General features: G+C 39.0%; 1 protein-coding gene across 2 annotated transcripts in view; it reads right to left on the bottom strand.

Annotated features, from left to right (window-relative positions):
* The window catches only part of LOC150092906 (dynein regulatory complex subunit 2-like), a 182,386-nt gene that overhangs the window by 47,032 nt on the left and 115,945 nt on the right, over window positions 1–19,409 (bottom strand). The window contains exon 7 of one of the 2 annotated variants that reach the window (XM_090413890.1): window positions 12,320–12,460. The exons of the other annotated variant lie outside the window; for it this stretch is intronic. Within the exon in view, the coding sequence (XP_090270016.1) occupies window positions 12,320–12,460 (141 nt within the window). The remainder of the gene's footprint in view (window positions 1–12,319; window positions 12,461–19,409) is intronic. 2 annotated transcript variants of the gene reach the window in all.

Below are 19,409 nucleotides of genomic sequence, written 5' to 3'. Positions count from 1 at the left end.
CAGTACAGTGGTTAAATTATTCTTATTATATTTAGATTTAGACAGAATTGCAAGATTCATCATAGGTCTTCATAAACTATCTGTCTATTATACCATTCCTTAAACTCAGTCACCATCCTGCACCTCACCATTCTCTGGCAATGTATTTCACCCTGATCCGTCATTCAGAAAGCCTAGCCTTCACCCCTCCTCTCCGTTAACTCTCCCCATTCTACAACTTATAACGGCAAACCTCTTGTCTTGATATAACCATGCACATACTTTTCTGGACCACAGTCCTCTTGTCTTCCCAAAAAAACAAGTAATCAAACAAAACTAAATACTAAATCCAGCATTATTTCAAAGCCGAATACAGAAACTATAACAGTTTCATATGAAATTTGACCAGAGAGCTTATGGGAATACACTCGCCAATGCGCTAGTCAGACCTTATAGGAGGCATTCCCACTATGACAGCATCCATCTATTCGCCTCCTATTGGTCCATTTTGATAAGGTTTCACTGGCCTGACAGCTGTTTTAAACTGGTTGGTTTTCATCAGAGACCAGGCAGAAACCTTAAGAGTACTGAGAGAAAAAACTCTCAGTACTAAGGAACTTGAAACATCGAGAGGTGTATTTTTCATAAACTAACTCTCAGTCAGGGCATAAAAGTATTTACTAAAATAAAGAACCAAAAGGATTCACTATGGCGATGCAAACTTTATAAAAATCAAGCGGATATTAAATCCAGCATTATTTCAAAGCCGAATAAGAAACTATAACAGTTTCATATGAAATTTGACCAGAGAGCTTACAGGAATACACTCACCGATATTTACGAGTTACCCTAGTTGGACCTTATAGGAGACATGCCCACTATGACAAAAAAGTAAAAAACTAAATACGTCTCATACGTCTCATCATAAAAAAACAAAAAAACAGAGTTCTCACTCCCACTGCTCACAAACTCCTTATATAGCTTACAGGTATAGTTTATGTTCTTTCCCTGTCTCCTTTCTCATTCCATTAAAAACATCTTCCACATAATCTGGTAATAACACATTACCAACTTATATGTCTCAATCATATCCCATCCCCTTCTTCTCCTTATTAACTAGACTCTATAAATTACATTAACTCAGTCTTTCTTCATATTCAACATTCCAAAGACCAGAAATCACTCAAGTTCATTTCAAATCTCTCTTTTTCCTTTTGAAAACCAGGTGGACAAATCTGTGCACAGTGTATGTGGCCTGATCAAGGCCTTACACCTTAATCACCTTACTTTTATGAGTCAGTGTCCTCCATATCATTCTTGGAGGTGCCATGTAATAATAATAATTGCCATAATCTGTTGTGCTGGCCTCACAATTTTAGCATGTGCTCTAAATTTTACATCCTTATCCACCACCCAAGATCCCTTATCTCTTCTAAGATATTAAATTTTAAAACCTTACATTTTGAAACATTGAATTGTTAACCCAATCCTACTCGGTTGTACATTCTATTCAAGTCCCCTTAAATAGTCTCATCCGATTTACTCCTCATAGTTCTTCCCAACTTTGTATCATATGTAAACAACTGTATATCACCAGTGAAACCTTTCCCATAATGATACTTTTAAAAAACGGTTTAACACATATAGAGGAAATTTGAATTTATTTAAAATCTTATATAAACAAATTCTAATTTATTTTTGCACATATTAAACCATTTTTTAAAAGTATCATTGTCTACCACATGTTTCTATAAAACACCTAGTAACAAAAACTTTCCCAATATCATCAACATGCAAGTTAAAGAGCAACAGCTACAAAACAAACCCTTGGGACACATCACTAGTGACTTTCCTCTTCTGGGATACTGCTCCCCATACCTGGGTTGCTCACCTATCATACAGCCAATCTCCAATCCAGCAAATATATTATTCAACCCAATCCATTCCAATTTAATTACCAACTGGTCATGTACCAACCTAACAAAGGATTTTGCAAATTTTAAATATACCAGTGGGTATGTAGCTCCTTTGAATGCATAAGTTTCTGTGGTTTAACAGTTCTGGAGAGTTTCTAGTATTGAGACCACATGTTTTAAGATAACTAACAAGTTTAATAAAATATAACCCTACAAGTTTCATAAATTGTCAGGGATAGTAGAAAAGAGACTAGAAACAATTAATCACACATATTAGATGATATCAAAACTTCACAATTTATACATATAAATACATAACTAGAATAAAAACGTTAAATTAATTACCGTATACATGTAATAGAGGGAACAAGAAGTTCAAGAGTTTTGGATTTGGTCATAGCATCAGAAGAGTTGATAATAAGTGAAATGACACCTCTCCCACCAGTTGGAGAGAGTGACCATATGGTTTTGACTTAGAAGATGAATAGACATACAGGAGTATCAAAGAGATGGGAACATATGTGGAATTATAAGGCAGGTCATTATAATAGTCTTAGAAGTCAACTTGGGGAAGTTTCATGGAGGGAGGAATTGGAAGGCTGGGATATCATTAGTGCTTGGGAAATTGTGAAGAAATATCTGTTAGCAGCAATAGTGAGCTGTATTCCACAAGTGAAGAAGAGGACACAATTTGGAGTAAAGTGGATGACAAACAATATTAAACAGGGACTGCATGCGGAAAAGAGGCTATGGAAGAGATATAAGGAGACAGGTGAAGAGCAGATGTATGAAGAATATAAGACACAGGCCAGGAGAGTGACTAGTATGGTAAGGAAGGCAAAACTGGAATATGAGAAGAGATTGGCCCTAAGATCCAAAGAAAATGCTAGCGAATTTTTTAGCTATGTGGCCAGTAGGAGGAGAAATGATTGTGGAAGAATGACATTGCGGGATAAAAATGGGAATAGAGTGACTGATGCAGATGACATAGTGGAATTGTTCAATGAACACTTTATTGGAGTATTTCATTCTGGAGGAGTAAATTTTAATACTAAAGGGATAGGGCAGGTTCAAGGTTTAGAGGTGCAGGAGGAGAGTGTGTTCCAAATACTGAGTACTCTGGATGTCATTAAAGCTGAGGGACTGGATAGTATTTCACCACGAGTTTTGAGAGAATGTGCTAAAGAACTGACAGCTCCTTTGACCTGGCTTTTCAATGAAAGTCTGGCTATGGGAAAGGTGGCCAGGGAATGGAAGGAAGATAGTGCCATTGCATAGGGGAGGAAGCAGACTGGAAGTGTCTAATGACACACAAACTGTACTACAAGTTTGTGTGTCATCAATAGTTGTTAAGATCTCGGAGAAATTTGTGAGCGACCGTATACAGCATTGGACAGATGAGGGTAATGTTATCTGTGAGAATCAACGTGGATTTGTGAAGGGGCGTTCTTGTTTTAGTAATATGCTAGCCTTTTATAATAAAGTTACAAGAGCGGTAGATGAGGGAAAGGCATATACTGCCATTTTCTTGGATTTAGCAAAGGAATTTGACACAGAGCCACATAATAAGCTGATATTTAAGTTGCAGCACATGGGTTTGAATGTCAGGTTAGTCAACTGGATTCAAGATTAGCTGTCTGATAGGTATCAGAGAGCTGTGTATGGTGGGACAGTTTCGAAGAGGCAGAGTGTTACAAGTGGAGTCCCACAGGGTTCAGTGTTGGGACCTATATTGTTTAACCTATATATCAATGACATTGTCAGTGGATTGCAGGGGGATATTCAGTTGTTTGCAGATGATGTGAAGCTTGATAGGGTTATTAGTAATAGTGCAGATGTGGTAGCCTTGCAAGAGGATTTGAATAAGCTAGACAGGTGGGTAAATGTCTGGGGTGTCAGTTTTATGAAGCAAAATATAAGGTCTTGAGGTTTCGGACACATCGATGGGATGCTGCATACTCTATTGGAGGAGCTATACTGGATGAAGTAGGGCAGACAAGAAATCTGGGGTTGATAATTGATAGAAACCTGAAATTTAGGGGCCATATTGCAAAGGTGGTGAAGGTAACACAGAGGATTGCTGCAATAATGAGAAGGATGCTGACCTGCAGAGATAAAAGAGTTATCATTCCATTGTATAGGACCCTAATCAGACCACACTTAGACTATTGTTCTCAGATTTGGTCCCCAGGATTTGAAGGGGATAAATTAACTGTGGAAAGGGTACAAAGGCAGATAACAAAGATGGTTTTAGGACAATTAGTTATAAGGATTGGCTGAGGGAATGTAAACTGCAGAGTTTGGTGAATAGAAGGAGAGGTGATATGATTGAGACTTTTAAACTGTTGAGAGGTGGTTACAGGGTTGACACTGGGGAGTCCTTTCGCTTGGTTTAACTACGAAAGGAAACTGTGAGCAAGAGGGTAAGGAGTGGTTTCTTTGCATGGAGGGTGGTTGAACCATGGAATGCATTGCTTGATAGAGTGGTGAGAGTGAGACCAGTCAACGAGTTTGGGGAGTGGTATGATAGCCTTTTTGTTTCCTAGGAAGGACCTCCTGAGATGTGTGTTTTGACTCCATGGAGGCCTGAATAATAATAATAATAATAATAATAATGTTGGAACAATGCTAGTTGCCACTATCATGTTCTGCAGCATCGCACTTATCATATGTCTTATTGCTCTTCCTGAGAGTGTGTTGTCTGCAGAGAATTTGAGTGTGTTTAAGGTGCAGCATGATGAGCTGTGTGTATAACAAAGGGACCTCCCAGAAGAGTCTTTGACTCCATGGGAGGGGGTTTTGGAATAATAATAATAATATCCTAGGTCTGTGGAAGTTAGATTTTTAATGAAAGCAGACCAAACTTGGTGTAAGATTAATCCTTGATTTTTGTTACATTGTCTCGAGATCTGGAACATTTCAGACGTTTCCTTGAACTTTCTTGTTAAATGTTGAGATTTTATTTTTCACTTGGTTAGACTATAATAAGTTTAGTTTAATCCTTTATCCAAGTGTGAGCAAACAAAGTTTGCGCCTGAAAGTATCTTCAGGACTGGGGTAAGGTAGTACAACACCGGGCAACTCATTGCAAAGGTGGAGAAAGCTCTCATCCCTCCTATCTCAGTATCTCCCATAATGCAAAGCACATCTCCTTGCAGATATGTGTAATGCTGTGCATTAAGGCAAGGGCCACTACCCATACCGGTTTTGACCTTTATTGAGGTCTCGTCAGTGGGAGCCAGGCCCAGTAGTGGAGATATCAAGGCAGGAGCAATGAGAGGTTATCCCAACCTATAGGAGTTGCCAAAGGGTGTGCAACCTTAATTACACAAATATCCGCAAGGAGATGTGCTTTGCATTATGGGAGATACTGAGATAGGAGTGATGAGATCTTTCTCCACCTTTGCAACGAGTTACCCAGTGTTGTACTACCTTACTCCAGTCCTGAAGATACTTTCAGGTGCAAACTTTGTTTGCTCACACTTGGATAAAGGATTAAACTAAACTTATCATAGTCTAACCAAGTGAAAAATAAACTCTCAACATCTTTCTCTAAATCCGGAGTAATTTAATAATAAGGTTGTACACCCTTTGGCAACTCCTATAGGTTGGGATGACCTCTCACTTCTGCCTTGGTGTCTCTACTACTGGGCCTGGCTCCCACTGACGAGACCTCAATAAAGGTCGAAACCAGTATGGGTAGTGGCCCTTGCCTTAATGCATAGCATTACACATATCTGCAAGGAGATGTGCTTTGCATTATGGGAGATACTGAGATAGGAGTGATGAGATCTTTCTCCACCTTTGCAACGAGTTGCCCGGTGTTGTACTACCTTACCCCAGTCCTGAAGATACTTTCAGGCACAAACTTTGTTTGCTCACACTTGGATAAAGAATTAAACTAAACTTATTATATTTCTTGTAAAACATTATGATCAATATAAGACATTTTTGTTTGTTGCCAAACTGCATGATAGCCTGTGGTAGTCATATTAGATGCCAAACCCGATTTATATTGTCTTTTTTTTTTATGTCGTTAATGTGTGCAGACATGCAGATCTTCCCCCAACCTTCCAGTTTGGGGGAAGACATGATGTTGGCATAGGTGGTGGTGGTGATGATGATGATGATCGTAATGGCGGTTCGCTGTAGTTGGTTGATAAGTGGTGGACAAGTTTTGGTTGATAAGTTTTGTATGACTACCACAGAGTTTGCCCTCCTTTGATGAGTCTTTGGACTTCTTGGCGGTGTCACATAATAATAATAATAATAATAATAATAATATACTGTAATTAATTTAACATTTTTATTCTGTTATTTATTTATATATATGAAATGTGAAGTTCTGATAACATCTAATATGTTATGATTAATTGTTTACAGTCTCTTTTCTGTACAACTTTTACTAATATCCCTGACGGTGTAATTCTGACAACTTACAAAACTTGTAGGATTATATTTTATTATTCATTAATAATCTTAAAACATGTGATCTTAATACCAGAAACTATCTACAAAATATATCTCCTTTGTCCAATGCATTCATCACCTTGTTAAAATAAGCAAGTGGATTGCTAAAACACAACTACTCTTTATCAAGCTCATACTCATCACAGAGAGCAACAGAGTTCATAGCTGTTTTCAACACCCGATTTTGAGTCCTCACTAACTTCTACAATGCCATAACCACAATTCCAGATACACGGATTGGCATATAATTCAAAGCATGAGTCTTGCCACCTCACTTATGAAGTGGAATAATCTTCCTCTCTTTCTCCTACTTTGGAGAACTTTTCTATGTGTAGAACTCATGTTAAACAAGTATGTCAAAGCTGTTGATAACTCTCTGGAACATTCCCTTCAAAACATGCAGCGATATATCATCAAGTCATATAGCCTAATTAACATTAAGTTTACTTAATTCCCCATATACCCCATGCTCACTCCCCATTAGACCCTCCTCTTCCCTTCTCACTGCATTCAAGCTCTTTATGAGGATGAAATACAATTATAAATTGCTCATTTAATATCTCAAGTATATCATCATACATGATTATGATTCAACCATTTTCATTAGCCACTATCAGTCTTCAATAACGTTTTTTTCTTCTATTGGCTGCATATTGAAAGAACTCCCTGGAATTTTTTATTTTTTTGGCATCATTGCTATTTGATTTTTATTTGATCCATACAGGATAAGTTGAAGAACTTCTTCAACTTCTTGAAGGTGAAGTTGAAGCACATGTGAGGATTGAAAAAGAAGAAGTTTCTTGATATTTTTCTTGAATGAGGAACTTTATGAGGAAGGCTGTTCCAGTAGACAGAGGTAGATGGAATAAAAGAGGAGAAGCAGGTTCAGAGTATGTTTGCAGCTACACTAAAAAAGAATGCTGTCCCAACAGAAAGTGGCTGTCAGTTCAGTGGAGTAGTAACCATGGAAGTACCTGTAGACTAGACACAGAGATAAAACATTGCATCTATGAGATAAAGGTTTAAGTGAGTCTATAAAGGAGAGATCATCTATAAGCAAATTGCTCTCCTGTGGACAGCATGAAGAATTTTTAGGTACACCATCCCCACGTGAGCAGTATTCTAAGGATGGGCAGATTTGGGAGATTTGTACAGAGTTCATAGTTGGGAGGGTGAAAATCAGCATCTTGAGCAGAAGAGAATGCTGTTTCTTAGATACTGAGGAAGCTACTGATCTGATGTGTTTATGCAATGAGAGGCTGAAGGTAAACATCAGTCCAAGCATAGAGATCTGTTTCTGTTTGGTGATTTGTGTGTTACTGAGGTAAGAGTAGGTGAGCTGAAATAATTTTTGTGCAAGAAATGCATTTTGGTGGCATTGAAGAAGACAAGACTGTCCTCACTTCCATTGAAGGATGGTATAGAGATGAATGTTTAAAGCACTGGTTGAAGATGATCTTGAAGTTTGGGATAATTTGGGATGGGTGCTGCATGGTTTATCAAATGAGTAAATGGACGCATGTTAAAAGGTTCTCTGAATCTTTTGGTATGCATCCATTCATGGGTGATGTAGGCTATGAGATCATCAGATCTTGAATGGTAGAATAGATGCTGGTGGTCACTGATTAATTGGTGAGCCTAGAGGCCCAGCAATTAATCAATGGTAGCAGGGAAGTTGACTATTGATGACTTTTTTTGCATTATTTATGATTGGTCAGTAGTTTGACAGTAAATTTCTACCTCGTTTTTTTTTGGAATAACCTGAATATATGATTTGTTCTTGTGACCAGCCAGCAGCAGCAGCACCACCATTTTTACTGATGTACCCTTGAAATGGAGGTTTTGGGTCTCTAAGTATGGCATGCCCTTGAGAGGTATAGTTCGCCCACCGATTAGAGATCCTTTGACACTTCTGCGCATCTCAGAAAAAGGAGAATCCATTCCGATAATAGGGTAATCAGTCCGTATTGTGGGATGAGTTGTTTATTATTACCGGTCGGAAAATTAACTTCTCTTTTATGATTATTGTAGTTAACTATGTTGCTTGTATAACAGTTGGAAAATTTTACCTATAAAGCATGTGATTTCGCGTGTTGGCGACCAATTCGGACGTCCTTCATTTCTTTCTTCCCTTCAGCATGAATCGACTATTCTTGGAAAGACGCGAAGCAGGGACCTACAAACGGTGGGCAAACTATATCACTTACACTGCATGAAGAATAGTGGGGAGAGGATATAGGCTTGGAACACCTGCTATGAAAACCAAACATCGCATGCACCATTTCAGGCTTCCAATAAATTGGGTAGTGATATTTCACCAGGCAGTAAGGGTTATCACTAGGTGGTAGCTGACCTGGCGATGATCATTTGCTGCTCATACTGCACTATCTTTACCAAGTGAGTCACCTTCCTTGTTTACTCTTTGTACTTCTCTTGCAACTGATTATTACCTCTACTCTTGTGCGACTTCCAAAATGCCTTCTTCTTCAAGATGATGTGCTACATTCATCCTTTTCGCATCTAGCTTATTTAACCTCCTAACCCTTGGAATCCATTTAGACAATGCCTCTGCTAGACAGTCTGGAGGGAGGCCCAGGCAGCATTGATCTTTTCATCCGATTCCTCACTCCATGATAGAGATGCAAGCTGTCTGCTTAGCCTCTCTATCAGGAGCCTTATAGTTTCCCAATCCCTTTCTCAGAAGCAATCATATGCCACTCCCAGGTGATCATTTTATGATCACTCTAAATAACTGAAGGAAGATTTGACACCGCATTTATAGTAACCTCCTCTGATAATGCCTATGGCAGTTTTTCAAAAACTTGAGAAATTTATTCTTTTTTCATTGGATGCTATCTCTTCATTTTCTTTTGTATTAATAATTAAGATCATCCAGAATGATCACCCTTTACATATTTTCTAATTTGCCTATACATTTCCTTCTCTAACATGACCAGATCTAAAGCAACATCAAACTAAATATTTCATCTTATATTCCTCTACCTCACACCACTCTGCTTAAAAACGGGTGCTACTATTTCCCCTTTGCATCTCTACTTTGGAATGGCAAAACTCCTCTGCTGTCATCAACAGCACTTTCTTTCCTTTCTTGCCAGTCTAGCTTTATGAAAAACATCATATCCTCCATTTCTATTCCTGTCAGGAAATCATTCTCATCCAACCATGTCTCACTTATTCTGAAAATTTGCATTGTCATCAGCAGATATACCAGCCTAGATAGCATAATATGCTCTCCAACTAGCAGGCTACAGATTCAAATCCTGCCAAGAACTTGGGTGTTTGTGAATATCTTTAGGTGAAAGATGAATGTCATCACCCAGAATGAAACCATGGACCTACTTATTGGAGGCCTGAAGTGGCTTGAAAAAATTCCATGTTTGGTCACTAAAGCAGTGTTCCTGGATTATGTAACTAATAATAATAAAATTAAAAAAAAATACCTTATCCAACATACAGTACTAATGTATTACAGGTAGTGGCGCACTCAGGATTTAATCTTGGGGGGGGGGGAGTTGAGTAGACAATTTGAGAATACACACTAAGCATTGCATACGACCTATGACTGAGCATTTGCGATGATCATTAATTCATAAATAGTATAGAAATAGAAGACATGATACAACATAAATAAAAAAATATATTTTAATTAGGAAAAGATTTTTGGAAAATTTTCTGTTTATTTTCCTTTTTCTTTGGGGGGGGGGGTGACAGGGCTCTCCCCCCAGGTGTGCCACTGATTACAGGCATACAATCATTCACAGGTTGAATGATTGTATGCCACACACACGCACACACAAACAAAAAAAAAAGAAAAGAAAGAAAAAGGAAACTAGATATTTCCACTCAAATCATTTTCTAGGGGAGAGCAATGCAGAGTCAAGCAGATGTTATGGCCTTACAGGAGGACTTGAATAGATTGCATGAATGGTCAAGTAAGTGGAATTGTCAGTTCAGTGTTGCAAAGTGTAAGGTTTTGAAATCTGATAAGCAATGATGGGATGTAAAGTATACACCTGGTGGGGAAACTTTAAAGGAGGTAGTAGAGAAAATGAGAGATCTGGGAATGGTGGTGGACAATGACCTGAAATTCAGGGGCCACATTGCACAAGTTCAGATAATGACAATGAAGCAGAGGACATGACATGCAGAAATAGAGGTTATGATGCCATTGTATAAGGCCTTGATCAGGCTTTGTGGATTATTCTGCACGGATTTGGTTGCCAGGTTTTCATGGTGACAAGGATATGTTAGAAATGATCCAGAGAAGATTCACAAAGCTGGTTAGTGGTCTTTGGAATGTGAAGTGCAAGGACAGATTGAGAGAATGTAAATTTGTAGAGCCTCGTGAATAGGAGGAAGGAGTGGAGGAGGTAGATATGATTGAGACATAAGCTAGTCAGGGGTTGTTATCAGGTTGACATGGAAGAGGTTTTTAATAGAATGGGAGAGGGCAGGAGAACAAGAGGCCATCACCAGAAACTATAAGGAGGATGTGAGCAAAGGAGTGAGGACCAGATTCTTTCCATGGAGAGTGGTTGGTAAGTGGAATGCATTGCCTGAGTGTGTTGTGAATGTAGACACATTGAATAAGTTTAAGGTATGGTTGGATGAGCATTGTGTGTACCTCCCATGATGAGACTCTGACTGCATGGAGGTCAGATGTTAATAATAATAATAGTATCATCAATGCAGTAATTTAACAGATGAAGAAATTAAAGAGCTATGTAACACACTGCTCGTCACTTGCATATATAAGTTGGCAAAGCCAAAGGGCTATCCCTGGAAGCTGAATAAAGAAGATGTGAGAAAGAAGCAAGAAGAATGCATTCCATTTCATGACTGGAATTAAGAATGGAAGGCATTCCCTTAATATGGCAAGTACATGAACAGCAAACAAGTTTCAGATCCAGTTCAACTGAGTATTATATGCAACTATGGGAACTTGCCACAATGAGTTCTGAAAACAGAGAGGGCTGATGCTAATACAGTAGACTCTCTACTGTATTAGCATCGACTATCCGGCCTCGTACTATCCGGAGCCCGGATTTTATCACGGAGAATTATAATAATACAGTAATTCTCCATGATAAAATGAAGAATACGTACTGTAATTTACTTTGCCAAGGCGTTGCAAGCGGGTGTCTGCTATAACCTCCTACATGCCATGTGCATAACACAAGTTGAGACATGCAAAGTGCGGATTTCCGCACTTCGTCAGTTGTGTATCGGATATCCACAAGTGTGGAATAGGTTTGCCACTGTTCCTGGTTACATTAGTAAATAGATTCGAAACATATCACTTGTAAAGTCTTGGAAAATTCTTTTGAAATGTCTACCATGAAGGTAGACATTTCAAACTTGAACCCGTGTGTGAAACCAAAGTGGAAGATGAAAACGATAAACTTGTTTCGTTGCTCAAAAATGTACCGAGCTGTGACGATGTCAATGCAGAGGACATTACAGAATGGATGTCAAACGACGAAATTGATGAAATACCTGACAACGATATTGTGGAAATGGTGACAAAGGGGGAAGAAGAAGAGGAGGCATCATTCGATGACAGGAAAAATCTTATCCCACATTCGGAAGGGTTCAGGACGATTGAGGCAGTGCTGCAGTACATTAGTGAGCAGGAGGAAGCGACGCCAGCTGATATCATCTGCTTGCGTAAGTGGCGGGACATTGCGTCGCAGAAGAGGGCTAAAAGGGTGAAGCCGTCATCTATCAGACTTTTTCAAAAACTAAAAACTGTAAGTTTTGACTCTTTCATATTACGCCTACCTTTTCACACAAATGTGAAAAGGTAGGCCTAGAACTCCGGCCTATCCAGCTTTTGTGTCATCCGGTCTGCCCTCCAGTCACATTAGGCTGGATAGTTGAGAGTCTACTGTAATAATAATAACATTCAATGGAAAATAAAATTTAAAACAAACCTTTGAATAAAGCATCTGTAACTCTTGTATTGCTATATGACTATTAGTTACAAGATTCGTTAGTGCTCTTTTATCTTCATCTTGAACATTTTTCATTTTGTTTTTTATCTTCAAAGTGTACTGCCACAGGGTTGATTTTTCCTGAAAAATGTGAAAACTTTTCTAGAAAATTCAAAGTAAATTAAACATTATATGAACATTTGGAACAAAATTGGAAACATTTGTAGCATGGAATGAGGAGTTAGCTGGAAAAGAGATCAATGCAGGTTTTGAAAAATACCTGCATTGATTTTAAATACACTTATTTAAGGTTAAATAAAGTAGGTGTGAAATGGATGAATAAAAAGATTAAGCATGTGATACAGAGAAAAAGGGCATCATGGAGGCAGCATAAGAGAAGTGAAAATAACCAATTCCATGAGGATTACAAAGACCAGGCAAGATGAGTGACTTGGTTGGTGATGACAGCTAAAGTGAGGTATGAATAGCAGTTAGCTAATGAAGCCAAAAAGAATCCTAAGGAGTTCTTTCAATATGTAGCCAGAAAAAGAAAGAATGATTATGGGAGGATGACATTGATTGGAGAAAATGGTATAAAGACAGCTGTTGCTGAAGGTGTGGTGGAAATACTTAATGAACAGTCATAAAGGTCTTTCAATCTTGTGAATGTAACTTCATGAGAGATTGAGAGCAGTTGATGATGAGGAGGAGAGACTGACTGTAAGTGAACAAGAGGTGTATGGAGAATTGAGCAAACTAGATGTTAATAAAGCTGTGGGACTTGACAATATGTCACCATGTATTCTGAAGGAATGTACTAGGGAGTTGATGCTGGCCTTGACATAATTTTTTAATACGAGTCTTGCACTGGGTCAATAATGTTCCAGTCAATAATATATTTGTTTCCAGAAATTAACTGGGACTGGAAGGGGGAGGGGATAAGAAAGTTGGCTACATTATGTAAAAAGTAACACTGAGTGTAGTCATCATATACAAATGAGATCAGTTGTATAGGCATATGAGTCATGGTATAAAAGCAGGCATTTTGGAGTAGCTTTCCATTTCATGTCTGGAGCAAAATCACGACATTTTGTGATAGAAAAATTCTTGGATATTGCTGAAAGACATGATTTAACCAAGGAATTCAGGTGGTGAGCTATCGTAAGATTCAAGGCTGGCAAAAGTAGGGTTCACATAGTTCACAGACTGTGAAACTAATCCCAACAGTCACAGACAGCATCCCATAGATATGGTGACATAAAGGCTATGTCACCTTGAGTGACCGATATCTCCAATTATCTGCTTGCCAAAACAGGAGTGTCCAGAATCTCTAGGTAGATGTGTTGCTTCTCTCAACCCTCTTTCCCAAAAGCTTAAGAGACTTAGGATAGCTTTGGAGGAGCAATGGTTGTTATCACTAACTGAGCTCCTGGATCCATTATAAACGGTATGAAACATCCTTGTGAGCATGGTATAGCTATGAGGAGTGACCACATTTCTTACTGAGGCACTTTGACAATCTTATCTTGACTCGTCTTCACGTACCCATTTGTTGCTAAATTAAACTATTTATTTACAAATTTTATGGGTGTTTCATTCACATCTCATATGTTGGATGTCTATGAAATCATTGTGCCAGCTCCCACCAATAGCTAAGAATGGAGTTGGTTGCTTACTATCATCAAAAAGTTAGTCAAGGATAAAATAACCTCACCTACTCCTTCTAGAGCCGTATTTCCCAAAGTGTGGTACAAGTACTCCTAAGGGTATGTGAAATATCTTTTGAGGATATGAGACATTTCTTTTCCTTTGGGAGAATGAATTTAGATTAAGAGTGACTGACTTGCAGAGGGCGATAGATGAGCTGAAAGAGGAGGTGGAATGACTTCTGAATGAGAGCAGAAGTATGAAAGATAAGATTAGGAGAATGGAAGAGATAAATGCAAGGCGAATCAGAGTAGGGGAGAGAGAGAATTTAGGGAGTATGAGTGAGAGGTATGGGGGTGCTAGAAGAGGAGAGAATGGACACAGTAGAAGAGAGGGAATGAGAGAGAGAGAGAGAGATATGGAAGTGCTAGAAGAGGAGAGATATGGAGGTGCTAGAAGAGGAGAGAATGGAAACGGTAGGAAAGATGGAATGAGAGAGAGGTATGAGAATGCTAGCAGACAAGAGGATGGAAACAGTAGGAGAGACGGAATGAGAGAGAGAGAGATATGGAAGTGCTAGAAGAGGAGAGAATGGAAACAGTAGGAGAGATGGAATGAGAGAGGGATATGGAAGTGATAGAAGTGGAAAAAATGGAAACAGTAGGAGAGAGGGAATGAGAGAGATGTATGGGAGTGCTAGAAGAGGAGAGAATGGAAACAGTAGGAGAGAGAGGTATGGGAATGCTAGAAGAGAGAATAGCAGTAGAGGAGAGGGAATGAGAAAGACCTATGGGAATGAAAGAAGAGGAGAGAATGGAAACAATAGGAGAGAGGGAATGGTAAGAGGTATAATGTATAGTGACTCTATGATCCGTGGTGTTCAAGATAGGATGCGTGAGGAGTGTTTGCCAGGAGGAACAATAGAAAGGGTGGCTATGGCAATTAAGAGAGGTGAAAGGGTGGATGAGATGATTGTGATGGTAGGAACAAATGACTTGAGTGGTAATGTAAGTCGGGAAGCGAGAGATATGAGATTTTTGCTTGAGACTGTACAGAAGAAGACAGAGAGAGGAAAAATAGTGTGCATGTTGCCTAGGTATGATAATGATGAGCTGAGCAGAAGAGCAGTGATATTGAATGGCATAATAGCAAGAATGTGTGACAAGAGAGGACTGGTATATGTGGATGCTTGGAGTGCATTTGAGGAAAGAGAGGAACTGTATGCGAGAGACCGTTTACATTTGAATGAGGAAGGACGTAGGCATCTGGAGAGATTGCTGTTCTGAACGAGTCAGTGTGTCCCAGGGAGGATGATAGCAGGGGTGGCCTCTTGTGGGAATGGATACCTGGGAGAAGGGAGACAATGTCAGGTAACACTGAGCCCAGTGGAGTCTAGAAGGGATAATGCTGGGTATAGAAACAATGGCATTTATATGCTTTATACTAATGCCAGGAGTATCTGGAATAAGGGAGAGGAATTGGTCGTGCAGATAGCATCAGCCTGGCCAAAATATTGCAATCACTGAGACATGGTTGACAGAAGGGGATATAACAACAGGAATAGAAGTCGCTGGGTATAGCATTTTTCATCAGGATAAGAGGGGAAAACGTGGTGGTGGGGTACTGCTTATGATAAGTGATGACCTATGTCCTCTAAGAGTGGAGGCTTTGAAAGGAAGTGAGGCAAATGATTTTGAGAGCGTATGGTGTGAGGTAGAGGTAGGCAAGACAGGATATTTAGTGGGGTATTGCTACAGACCCAGGAGCAGGGAGGATGGGGGACCAGGAGATGTTTAGACAGCTAAGTTTGGCAAGTGCAAGAAGAATGATTGTCATGAGAGATTTTAACTACAGTAGTATAAATTGGAGAGAGGAAGATGCATGTAGCAATAGGTGAATGGAATTTCTAGAATTCTTGAGGGACAAAGGTCTTAGGCAACATGTAACAGAGGGAACAAGAGTTTTGGATTTGGTTATAGCATCAGAAGAGTTGATAATAATTGAGTTGTCATCTCTCCCACCAGTTGGAGAGAGTGACCATATGGTTTTGACTTGGAAAATGAATAGACATGCAGGAGTATCCAAGAGACAGGAACTTATGTGGAATTATAATGCAGGTGATTATAATAGTCTTAGACGTCAACTTCGGAAGTTTCATGGAGGGAGGAATTGGAAGGTCGGGAGATCATTAGTGTGTGGGAAATTGTGAAAGAATATTTGTTAGCAGCAATGGTAAGTTGTATACCACGAGTGAAGAAGAGGACACAATTTGAAGTAAAGTGGATGACAAACAATATTAAACAGGAATTGCATGCGAAAAAGAGGCTATGGAAGAGATATAAGCTATTTTATCTATGTGGCCATATTTTAGATATTGTGGAGATATTTTAGCTATGCGGCCAGTGGGAGGAGAAATGACTGTGGAAGAATGATATTGTGGGATAAAAATGGGAATAGAGTGACTGATGCAGAGGACATAGTGGAATTGTTCAATGAACACTTTATTGGAGTATTTCATCCTAGAGGAGTCGGTTTCAATGCTAGAGGGATAGGGCTGGTTCGAGGTTTAGAGATACAGGAGGAGAGTGTGTTTCAGATACTGAGTACTCTGGATGTCAGTAAAGCTTTGGGACTGGATGGTATTTCACCACGAGTTTTGAGAGAATGTGCTGGCTTTTCAATGAAAGTCTGGCTGCGGGAAAGGTGCCCAGGGAATGGAAGGAAGGTAAGATAGTGTCATTGCATAAGGGTGGTAACAGACTGGAAGTGTCTAATTATAGGCCAGTCTGTGTGTCATCAGTAGTTGTTAAGATCTTGGAGAAAGTAGTAAGGAACTGTATACAGCTTTGCGCAGATGAGGGTAATGTTATCTGTGAGAGTCAACATGGATTTGTGAAAGGGTGCTCTTGTTTTAGCAATATGTTAGCCTTTTATAACAAAGTTACAAGAACATTAGATGAGGGAAAGGCATACACTGCAATTTTCTTAAATTAGCGAAGGCATTTGATAGGGTGCCACATGATAAGCTGATATTTAAGTTGCAGCACATGGGTCTGGATGTCAGATTGGTCAACTAGATTCAGGATTGTCTGTCTGATAGGTATCAGAGAGTTGTGTATGGTGGAGCAGTTTCAAGGAGGCAGAGGTTTACAAGTGGGGTTCCACAGGGCTCAGTACTAGGACCTATATTGTTTAACCTTTATATCAATGACATTGCCAGTGGATTGCAAGGGGATATTCAGTTGTTTGCGGATGATGCAAAGCTGGGAAGGATTATTAGTAATAGTGCAGATGTGGTAGCCCTGCAAGAGGATTTGAATAAGCTAGATATATGGGCAAATGAATGGGGGTTTCGGTTTAATGCAGCAAAATGTAAGGTCTTGAGGTTTGGGAAACATCGATGGGATGCTGCATTCTGTATGGGAGGAGTTATACTGGAGGAAGTAGGAGAGACAAGAGAGAGCTGGGGTTGATGATTGATAGAAACCTGAAGTTTAGGAGACATATTGCAAAGGTGGTAAAGGTAACACAGAGGATTGCTGCAATTATGAGAAGGACACTGACCTGCAGAGATAAGAGGGTGGGTTATCATTCCATTGTATAAGTCTCTGATCAGATCACACTTGGACTATTGTTCTCAGATTTGGTCCCCAGGATTTGAAGGGGATAAATTAACTGTGGAAAGGATACAAAGACGGATGACAAAGATGGTTTCAGGACTGTACAAGGATAGTTATGAGAATCGGCTGAGGGAATGTGGACTGCAGAGTTTGGGGGATAGAAGGAGAGGTGATATGATTGACACTTTTAAACTGTTGAGAGGTGGTTATAGGGTTGATACCGAGGAGTTCTTTCGCTTGGTTGAACAGCGGGAAGGAGTGATGACAAGAGGATTCCTGGAAGTTACAAAAGGAAACTGTGAGCAAGAGGGTAAGGAATGGTTTCTTTGCATAGAGGGTGGTTGAAACGTGGAATGCATTGCCTGATGGAGTGGTGAGAACGAGAACGGTCAATGAATTTATGGAGTGGTATGATAGACTTTGTGTTTCTTAGGGGAGACCTTCCCTCGATGAGTCTTGACAGACTTTATGTTCTTAGGAAGGACCTCCCATGATGAGTCTTTTGACTCCATGGAGGCCTGAATAATAATAATAATAATAAGTTTCAATTAAAATAGTTCAAACCATGCAGTTGGAATTGCCTGCTAAATTTTATTCATCTCATTAATCTATTTTTATTATTCAAAATTTAAATTTCATAATTTTTGTTTCTATTACATGTATATCAGATTTCATCATCATGAAATTCCTGCTATGTACCCTCAAGGGGTGTACAGGATATGACAGCACTACATGAAAAAAATTACATCATTACTAACTTCCTACCTACAATTTTCTTCCAAATCAGTCTGTTATTTCTCAAGACTCCAACATTATCAGATCTTATATTTCTATCGTCTAAGGCACTTTGTACTAGTCTTTGGTTGGTCAAGTGTTTTACTTCTGACCCAGCTCTCAGATCCATAAGTTAAAACTGGTTTGAGCACTGTCTTGTATACAGCTAATTTAGTGTTCCGACTAATTTCTCTCTTATTCCATATGAATTTATTCAATTGACTTCCCCCATACCAGCTTTGCTGATTCTGTTGTCTATTTCTATATTTAATTTACCATCTTCAGTAAAAATCATGCCTAAGTAGCTGAAATGTTTTACTTGTTCCACAGGTTCTCCATTCACAACACGGTTGACATTTTCAATGATTCTGACTATTTTCATTGTCTTTGTCTTTTTATTGCTGACCTTCATACCATATCTATTGCAACAGTTATTCAATTTAGTCAGAGAATCTTGCAGACTTGTAGCGGATTTATTTAGAAGTATAACATCATCTGCATAAAGCAAAGACCTGATTAACATCTCCAATTTTGATATCATGTTTAATACCACTTTTCTTCATAATGTGAACCATATAGATAATGAATAACAGAGGGGATAATGTACATCCTTGTCTCACACCAGATTTAACATTAAACCATCTTCCTGTACTTCCTTCAATTCTAACTGCTGACTTACAACTCAAATAAAGACCAAGTATTGCCTGATATAATGCCCCATTGACACCATATAACTGTAGAGTATTGAATAGTTTCTCTCTTGGCACCTTGTCATATGCCTTTTCCAAATCGACAAAACTTAAATACAGATCTTTGTTATATTCCCATGCTTTCTGAACTATTTGTCGTAAAGTGAAGATCTGATCCTGACAGCCTCTATTTGTCCTGAATCCAGTTTGTTCTTCACCAAGCTTTTCTTCCACAATTCTTCTCAACCGTTTCTCAAGTATGCTTGCATAAATCTTGCCAGGAACACTCAGTAGGAAAACACCTCTGTAATTCTCACATTCAGTTTTATTTCCCTTTTTATATATGGGTACTATTAGAGC

The sequence above is a fragment of the Typopeltis vanoorti genome, chromosome 24, assembly GCF_054136105.1.
Source record: "Typopeltis vanoorti isolate ZY-2024b chromosome 24, IOZ_Tvanoo_1.0, whole genome shotgun sequence".
NCBI lineage: Eukaryota > Metazoa > Arthropoda > Arachnida > Uropygi > Thelyphonidae > Typopeltis > Typopeltis vanoorti.
Note: the sequence above shows the minus strand (reverse complement) of the source record. Positions and strands in the feature narration are given on the sequence as shown.